A 10,000-nucleotide genomic window follows, 5' to 3' on the forward strand; every position below is an offset into this window, starting at 1 on the left:
ATCCACGGTAGTTATTGGGGGTCAAATTTGTCTCCACTTTTGTGGATTGGTGTCAGGGGTGCTGAAGGTGGTGTGGTGCAGGAATCAAGCGCAGGACGCAGAAGCTAAGTCCAAAAGACTTTAGTGAATTATTCACGTAGTAAGCGAGCACAATAAGCCCGGAGGCGAAATAAAGCGCACACAGGCGTCAAAACAAAAGCGCACTAACATGTGCGAAAACCTCTCCAAACAACGGAGGGAAGTACGAGCTCAGAACACCAAAACAGAAGAGCAATCACACACAACACCATACACACACAACGAGAACTAAATAGGACACTAATGAGGACTAACTAGACACAGGTGTACAACATCAAGACAAAACCAAACGAACATGAAACATAGATCGGTGGCAGCTAGTACTACGGGACGACGACCGCAAAACCTGCCCGAACAAGGAGGGGAGGAGCAGCCTCGGCCGAAACCGTGACAGTACCCCCCTTGACCCCGGCCTCGGGGGCGACCAGGAGGGCGCGGAGCAGGCGCGCGGGATGGTCCCGGTGGAACTCCGACAGGAGAGATGGGTCTAGGATGTCCCTCCGCGGCACCCAGCACCGCTCCTCGGGGCCGTACCCCTCCCACTCCACGAGATACTGGAGACCCCCCATCCGGTGTCTTGAGTCCAAGATGGACCGAACGGTGTACGCCGGAGCCCCCTCGATGTCCAGTGGGCGGAGGAGTCTCTCCTATCTCACCTTCCTGGAGTGGACCAGCTCCACCGGCCTGAGAAGAGACACATGGAACGAGGGGTTAATATTCTTATATTCAACAGGCAGATGTAACCTATAACACACCTCGTTCAATCTTCTCAGGACTTTAAAAAGGCCCACAAACCGCCGACCAGCTTCCGGCAGGGCAGGCGGAGGGGTAGGTTTCTGGTAGAGAGCCAGACTCGATCTCCGGGTGCGTACACCGGCCCCTCACTGCGGTGGAGAGATCGGCGCTCGCCTTGTGACGACGGATGGCCCGCTGCAGGTGGACGTGTGCAGCGTTCCACCTCTCCTCCGAGCGCCTCATCCAATCATCCACCGCAGGGGCCTCGATCTGGCTCTGCTGCCAAGGTGCCAGAACCGGCTGGTAACCTAACACACATTGGAAGGGGGTTAGGTTGGTAGAGGAGTGGCGGAGAGAGTTCTGGGCCATCTTGGCCCAGGGAATGTACCTCGCCCACTCCTCCGGCCGGTCCTGGCAATACGACCTCAGAAATCTACCCACATCCTGGTTGACTCGTTCTACCTGCCCGTTACTCTCCGGGTGGTACCCTGAGGTAAGGCTCACCGAGACCCCCAAACGCTCCATGAACGCTCTCCTTACTCGGGAGGTTAACTGGGGGCCTCGATCAGACACTATATCCTCGGTACCCCGTAATGCCGGAAGACGTGGGTAAATAGTGCCTCTGCGGTTTGTAGGGCAGTAGGAAGACCCGACATAGGGAGAAGACGACAGGCCTTAGAGAACCGGTCCACAACGACCAGGATGGTGGTATTCCCCTGAGAGAGGGGAAGGTCTGTCACAATCCACCGAGAGGTGGGACCATGGTCGTTGTGGAGCGGGCAGGGGGTTGTAACTTACCCCTGGGCAGGTGTCTGGGCGCCTTACACTGGGCGCACACCGAGCAGGAGGAGAGCATAAACTCTCACATCCCTGGCTAACGTGGGCCACCAGTATTTAGTGCTAAGACAATGCACTGTCCGGCCAATACCGGATGTCCAGAGGAGGGTGACGTGTGAGCCCAGTAAATGAGTCGATCCCGAATCTCGAGCGGAACGTACTTCCGACCCTCAGGACACTGTGGAGGGCTGAGGTCGGGTACGCAACGCTCGCTCGATTTCGGCATCGACCTCCCACACCACCGGTGCCACAAGACAAGACTCCGGTAGTATGGGGAGTAGGCTCAACGGACCTCTCCTCCGTGTCATACCGCCGGGACAGCGCATCTGCCTTACCATTCTGGGACCCAGGGATGTACGTGATTTTAAATACGAACCTGGCGAGAAACATGCTCCATCGAGCCTGGCGAGTTTAGTCTCCTCGCTGCCCGGATGTACTCCAGGTTCCGATGGTCAGTCAAAATGAGGAAAGGGTGTTGAGCCCCCCTCAAGCCAATGCCTCCACACCTTAAGGGGCCTGAACTACAGCTAACAGCTCCCTGTCCCCGACGTCATAATTTCGCTCCGCCCGGGCTGAGCTTTTTAGAGTAAAAAGCACAGGGGCGGAGTTTAGGTGGCGTGCCGGACCGTTGAGAGAGTACGGCCCTATACCGGCCTCAGACGCGTCCACCTCGACCTGAAAGGGTAATGTCGGGTCGGATGCGCCAGCACCGGTGCCCGGCGTAAACAGGTCCTTCAGTCTCCAAAGGCCCTGTCCGCATCAGCTGACCACTGCAGGCGCACGGACCCCCTTTCAGAAGGGATGTGATGGGAGCTACCACCTGTCCAAAACCCCAGATAAACCTCCGGTAGTAATTCGCAAAGCCCAAGAACTGCTGCACCTCTTTGACAGTGGTTGGGGTTTGCCAATTACGCACAGCTGACACACGATCCACCTCCATTCTCACCCCTGAGCGGACAACCGATAGCCCAAAAAGGAGACCGACTCCTGGAAAACAGACATTTCTCTGCCTTGACATATAGGTCGTGCTCCAACAGCCTCTTCAATACACGACGCACCAGGGGCTATATGCTCGGCTCGGGTAGACGAGTACACTAAAATGTCATCAATGTACCACGACCACCCCTTGCCCCCGCATATCCCGGAAAATGTCATCTACGAAGGATTGGAAGACTGATGGAGCATTCATCAACCCATATGGCATGACGAGATACTCGAAATGACCTGACGTGGTACTAAACGCTGTTTTCCATTCGTCGCCCTCCCTAATGCGCACCAAGTTATACGGGCTCTGAGATCCAGTTTTGTGAAAAACCGCGCTCCATGCAATGACTCCGTCATGGTCGCAATCAGAGGGAGTGGATAACTGTATTTCACAGTAATCTGATTGAGACCACGGTAATCGATGCACGGGCGCAACCCTCCATCTTTTTTTCTTCACAAAAAATAAGCTCGAGGAGGCGGAGAAGTGGAGGCCGTATGTATCCCTGTCTCAAAGATTCGGCTATGTAAGTTTCCATAGCTTTTCTCTCCTCTTGAGACAAAGGATACACGTGGCTCCGTGGGAGCGCTGCTCCTGCCTGAGATCAATCGCACAATCCCCCTGTCTATGAGGAGGCAACTGCGCGCCCTAGCTTTACTAAACACAGAGCTAAATCCCCATATTCAGGCGGAATGTGCAGTGCGGGCACTTGGTTTGGACTTTCCACCGAGTCGCCCCTACGGAAACACCCAGACATCGCCCCTCACACTGAGCAGACCACCCATTGAGAGCCCTCTGTTGCCACGAAATAGCAGGGGTTATGGGTGTTAACCAGGAATTCCCAGCACCACCGGGTACGCAGGGAGAGTCGATCAGATACAACTGTATAGTCTCCTCATGACCCCCCTGCGCACACATCCTAAGTGGCGCTGTGACTTCCCTAATCAACCCCGACCCCAATGGGCGGCTATCTAAAAGCATGAACGGGAAAAGGCTTGTCAACAGGTAGGAGAGGGATCCCTAAATCTAAACAAAACTTCCGATCAACAAAATTCCCAGCTGCGCCTGAATCTACTAGCGCCTTATGCTGGGAATGAGGTGCAACCTGTGGAAAACAAACAGGTATACAAAAGTGCGCAACAGAGAGCTCTGGGTAAGTGGGGCGTCTACTCACCTGGGAAGGCTCCCCAGTGCGTGGCCTGTTGTTTCCTCCCTCGGGGAACCCTCCCCAGCACCTGGCCGCAATGTGTGCCCTCCACGACCGCACTTGGTGCAGGGGACAGGCCCCCTCGGGCTCCTCCTCCTCCTTTCTCTAGCGCCAGCACCCCCGAGCTCCATAGGGCTCGGCTCGGAGGTGCCGGAGGGTGGAATGGACGGACCCCACTCGGGACGTCCACGGGTGGCCAGCAGGGTGTCCAGACGGATGGACATATCGACCAACTGGTCGAAGGTGAAATTGGTGTCCCTGCAGGCCAACTCACGTTGAACGTCCTCCCGTAGGCTACATCGAAAATGGTCGATGAGGGCCCGTTCATTCCACCCCTGCGTCTGCCGCTAGAGTCCGGAACTCCAGCGCGAACGCCTGTGCGCTCCTCCTCCCCTGTCTCAGGTGGACTAGACGCTCCCCCGCCGCTTTGCCCTCAGGTGGATGGTCGAACACGGCCTTGAAGCGACGGGAGAACTCGGCGTAGGAGATGGTGGTGGCGTCCATCTTCCTCCACTCGGCGTTGGCCCATTCCAACGCCTTGCCCGTGAGACAGGAGATGAGGGCGGAACGCTCGTGTCCCGAGGGCACCGGGTGTACAATGGCCAGGTAGAGCTCCACCTGCAGGAGGAACCCCTGACACCCGGCAGCTGTTCCGTCATACGCCCTCGGGAGCGAGAGCCGAATCCCACTGGGTTCCGGACCTGGGACTGGTGGACCGGCTGATGGGGGTGGCAGGGTAGGTGGAGGTGTGGGTACCCCTCTGGACTCCCATCGGTGCAGGGTGTTGATGACGTCCTGTAGAGCGGTCCCCAGTTGTCGTATCTGGTCATCCTGGCCGCAGACATGCTCCTCTAGCGACTCAGGCGTGACTGTTGCTTCTGCTGATTCCATTATTAAAGGTGTGTGATTCTGTCAGGGGTGCTGAAGCTGGGTGTGGTGCAGGAATCAAGCGCAGGACGCAGAAGCTAAGTCCAAAAGACTTTAGTGAATTATTCACGTAGTAAGCGAGCACAATAAGCCCGGAGGCGAAATAAAGGCGCACACAGGCGTCAAACAAAAGGCACACTAACATGTGCGAAAACCTCTCCAAACAACGGAGGGAAGTACGTAGCTCAGAACACCAAAACAGAAGAGCAATCACACACAACACCATACACACACAACGAGAACTAAATAGGACACTAATGAGGACTAACTAGACACAGGTGTACAACATCAAGACAAAACCAAACGAACATGAAACATAGATCGGTGGCAGCTAGTACTCCGGGGACGACGACCGCCGAAACCTGCCCGAACAAGGAGGAGGAGCAGCCTTGGCCGAAACCGTGACAATTGGGGTGATCAGTCCTTGGTTCCAAATATTGGGGAAGATGCCAGAGCCAAGGATGATGTTAAAGAGTTTAAGTACAGCCAATTGGAATGTGTGGTCTGTATATTTTATCATTTCATTTAGGATACCATCAACACCACAGGCCTTTTTGGGTTGGAGGGTTTGTATTTTGTCCTTCATTCAATGTAATTGGAGAATCCAGTTGGTTCTGGTAGTCTTTAATAGTTGACTCTAAGATTTGTATTTGATCATGTATATGTTTTTGCTGTTTGTTCTTTGTTATAGGGCCAAAAAGATTGGAGAAGTTGTTTATCCATACATCTCCATTTTGGATAGATAGCTCTTCGTGTTGTTGTTTGTTTAGTGTTTTCCCATTTTCCCAGAAAATGTCACTTGATTAAATTAATAATGTAACAATTAACTCATTAGGAATTTGGGGCACCACGGAAGAAGTTGTTTAACGATTTATAATCTCCCAAATTAAACTCTTAGAAGATATATATGTTATATATCAATAACAGTCACTTATCAAATATGTACCTCTTATCAGTCTCATTCTGAATGTCGCATAATCCTTGAACCTGCAAGAACCCTAACCTTATTGATGAATCAGCAATACACAAATTGGCTTCATTATTTATTTACTAACTAATTAAATAATAACACAATACAAACACACACACACACACACAGGTTATTGATTACTAACGTAATACAATGACAACAGGTACCTAGTGGACTGGACTAACAATAGCATGAATGCTTGGGTAGAAGGAGGGTCAGAGTGGAAGGGAATCAGAGATTCAAACTATCGTAGTTACTTTGGAAACTACGTTCACAGTAATCATAATACTTATGCACCCTAACAATCGCTCATTCGGATTAGAAATGCAACATGTATTTACGTGTTGCTGTCCTCGATAGTTGAGTTGATGATGTAGGACTCTGGTTTGCCCACCAGAGATCCCAATGCCCTTGGTAGAGTTTCTGGTCGTAGTGGTGGTTAGAATGGATACTTCAGATGTACCAGCGGTTGTCTGAGAGGGATTGTCCTTCCCACCTTGTGTCTTTAGTGAAAGTTCTCTAGACGACTATACATGCCAGCTGCAGACTGAGATGATAAGGTCTAGTGCATTGTCTTCTACTTCACCTCGTGTAGAGGTTGAGAGTTTCAGAGTTTCTCCATTTCACACGTGTGGACTAACGCCTCACGTTTTCTGGTCTTTCTGGTCTAACCATTTTGTAACGTGTAGCTTCAGCTTATAGAAATTCAACTATTTGCAACATCTGGTTTATACCGTAGTATGCTTGGTCTTCCTTTGGTAATGGAGTTGTAGTTTTAAACCATTTTGTAACGTTTAGCTCACGCTTCACATCTGCTGGTCTTGTAGAGTGTCAACCATTTTAAGCCGTGGGGCTTCCTGGTCTGGTAGAAATTCAACCATTTGCAACGTTTAGCTCACGCTTCACGTCTGCTGGTCTGAGGTGAATTTCGTCACGAGGCTTTTTATGCCCTCTGGGTAAAAAGGGCGTTCCATCACGTTCGTGCTCATCTGGGCGTGGCCACTGACTGGGAACTAATCGATATGGAAAACAATCATCTCATCTAGAATGCTAAAATCACATTGTTATCTTCACTAAAGTATTATTATACTTACTCATTCGTTTTATACAACAATTAGATGCAAACCTCATAACTGTGAAGTGTACCCCCCAGAGATACAGTTATGTTGTTCCACCATCTTTAATGACATCACAACATTGTAACGAATTTGACATGATTGTTCTTTAAGTCCCCACCAACCATTTCCCACATTCTTTTAAGTAGGAATATTGTTTCATGATCCACTTTTGGGTGTTGGAGTCTTGGCGGGATGACTTCCTTTGTCTCACAGGAAAATTCCCTCTCCCAATACTGCATGGCATGGAAAAGAAAGTTTCTGCAAGGAATTTACAACCGGTCATAAAACTGGCCCCCAGGAAAGGGGGTGTTCAAACCTTTGCCTAGCCGGCATCTTTTATCCTCAGCCCATGAGGGCAAGTCATGACACTCTCTCTCTATCTATCTCTAGGAGAGGGTGAATATATATCGATCTATCTCTAGGATAGGGTGGATATCTGCCTCTATCTCTCTCCATCGCGCTAGGAGAGGTTGAATACATTCCTGTATCCCTCTCTAGGAGAGGGTGAATATCTGCCTCGATCACTCTCTTTATCTATCTATCTATCTATCTATCTATCTATCTATCTATCTATCTATCTATCTATCTATCTATCTATCTATCTATCTATCTATCTATCTATCTATCTATCTATCTCTCTCGCTCTTTAGGAGAAGGTGAATATCTATTTCTGTCTCTACAAGGGAGTGAATATCTCCTCTTTCGTTCTTTCGTTCTTTCGTTCTTTCGTTCTTTCTTTCTTTCTTTCTTTCTTTCTTTCTTTCTTTCTTTCTTTCTTTCTTTCTTTCTTTCTTTCTTTCTTTCTTTCTTTCTTTCTTTCTTTCTAACTATGTGGAGATTCAGCTGGTTTCTACTCTACTGCTTTCTAACTATGTGGAGATTCAGCTGGTTTCTACTCTACTGCTTTCTAACTATGTGGAGATTCAGCTGGTTTCTACTCTACTGGTTTCTAACTATGTGGAGATTCAGCTGGTTTCTACTCTACTGGTTTCTAACTATGTGGAGATTCAGCTGGTTTCTACTCTACTGGTTTCTAACTATGTGGAGATTCAGCTGGTTTCTACTCTACTGGTTTCTAACTATGTGGAGATTCAGCTGGTTTCTACTCTACTGGTTTCTAACTATGTGGAGATTCAGCTGGTTTCTACTCTACTGGTTTCTAACTATGTGGAGATTCAGCTGGTTTCTACTCTACTGGTTTCTAACTATGTGGAGATTCAGCTGGTTTCTACTCTACTGGTTTCTAACTATGTGGAGATTCAGCTGGTTTCTACTCTACTGGTTTCTAACTGTGGAGATTCAGCTGGTTTCTACTCTACTGGTTTCTAACTGTGGAGATTCAGCTGGTTTCTACTCTACTGGTTTCTAACTATGTGGAGATTCAGCTGGTTTCTACTCTACTGGTTTCTAACTGTGGAGATTCAGCTGGTTTCTACTATACTGGTTTCTAACTATGTGGAGATTCAGCTGGTTTCTACTCTACTGGTTTCTAACTATGTGGAGATTCAGCTGGTTTCTACTCTACTGGTTTCTAACTATGGAGATTCAGCTGGTTTCTACTCTACTGGTTTCTAACTATGTGGAGATTCAGCTGGTTTCTACTCTACTGGTTTCTAACTATGTGGAGATTCAGCTGGTTTCTACTCTACTGGTTTCTAACTATGTGGAGATTCAGCTGGTTTCTACTCTACTGGTTTCTAACTGTGGAGATTCAGCTGGTTTCTACTCTACTGGTTTCTAACTGTGGAGATTCAGCTGGTTTCTACTCTGCTAGTTTCTAACTGTGAGGAGATTCAGCTGGTTTCTACTCTACTGGTTTATATCTATACAGACTAGATCACTCTGTAGCCTGAACAGCAGACAGGTGTTAGTGGAGAGAGTTAACTATAGATATATACTGACAAGAAGAGACCGGTTGTCTGTGAACTGGTTGTGAAATGGGTCTTTCCTGTGGATCTATGTTGTCTAGATCCTGGTAAGCAGCTGGTCCAGGGCTTGGCTGGACTCAGAGTCTGTCTGGAGGGACATCTCCTCTACAAGCACCTTCCTCTGGAAGTCCTGCAGGGAGAGAGACAACATCACACACGCCCAGATCACATCACGTCAGTGAATCTCTGCTACTCCTGAACCACAGTGTTGATAAATGGTGACAGTCTCTGTACCCTGAACAGTAGGTTGGGTTCTGATACATGGACCCTCAATGACCATGTTTCAAACATTAGAAGATATGTGTTCCTAGAACTCCTAAAGCTGTTCTTTGACGTTAAACTGAGCTGTGTCCATGTTTCAAACATTAGAAGATATGTGTTCCTAGAACTCCTAAAGCTGTTCTTTGACGTTAAACTGAGCTGTGTCCATGTTTCAAACATTAGAAGATATGTGTTCCTAGAACTCCTAAAGCTGTTCTTTGACGTTAAACTGAGCTGTGTCCATGTTTCAAACATTAGAAGATATGTGTTTGTGGAACTCCTAAAGCTGTTCTTTGACGTTAAACTGAGCTGTGTCCATGTTTCAAACATTAGAAGATATGTGTTTGTGGAACTCCTAAAGCTGTTCTTTGACGTTAAACTGAGCTGTGTCCATGTTTCAAACATTAGAAGATATGTGTTTGTGGAACTCTAAAGCTGTTCTTTGACGTTAAACTGAGCTGTGTCCATGTTTCAAACATTAGAAGATATGTGTTTGTGGAACTCCTAAAGCTGTTCTTTGACGTTAAACTGAGCTGTGTCCATGTTTCAAACATTAGAAGATATGTGTTTGTGGAACTCCTAAAGCTGTTCTTTGCCGTTAGAACTGAGCTGTGTCCATGTTTCAAACATTAGAAGATATGTGTTTGTGGAACTCCTAAAGCTGTTCTTTGACGTTAAACTGAGCTGTGTCCATGTTTCAAACATTAGAAGATATGTGTTTCTAGAACTCCTAAAGCTGTTCTTTGACGTTAAACTGAGCTGTGTCCATGTTTCAAACATTAGAAGATATGTGTTTGTGGAACTCCTAAAGCTGTTCTTTGACGTTAAACTGAGCTGTGTCCATGTTTCAAACATTAGAAGATATGTGTTTGTGGAACTCCTAAAGCTGTTCTTTGACGTTAAACTGAGCTGTGTCCATGTTTCAAACATTAGAAGATATGTGTTTGTGGAACTCCT

At 48.2% G+C, this 10,000-nt stretch overlaps 1 protein-coding gene across 1 annotated transcript in view; it reads right to left on the minus strand.

Annotated features, from left to right (window-relative positions):
- Positions 1-7,679: 7,679 nt before the first annotated feature.
- Positions 7,680-10,000, minus strand: part of LOC123487176 (capping protein inhibiting regulator of actin dynamics-like) — a 19,094-nt gene continuing 16,773 nt past the window's right edge. The window contains exon 6 of the mRNA XM_045218308.1: positions 7,680-8,912. Within this exon, the coding sequence (XP_045074243.1) occupies positions 8,820-8,912 (93 nt within the window). The 3' untranslated portion in view covers positions 7,680-8,819. The remainder of the gene's footprint in view (positions 8,913-10,000) is intronic.

This window comes from Coregonus clupeaformis, unplaced genomic scaffold (assembly GCF_020615455.1).
Source record: "Coregonus clupeaformis isolate EN_2021a unplaced genomic scaffold, ASM2061545v1 scaf1496, whole genome shotgun sequence".
Taxonomy (NCBI): domain Eukaryota; kingdom Metazoa; phylum Chordata; class Actinopteri; order Salmoniformes; family Salmonidae; genus Coregonus; species Coregonus clupeaformis.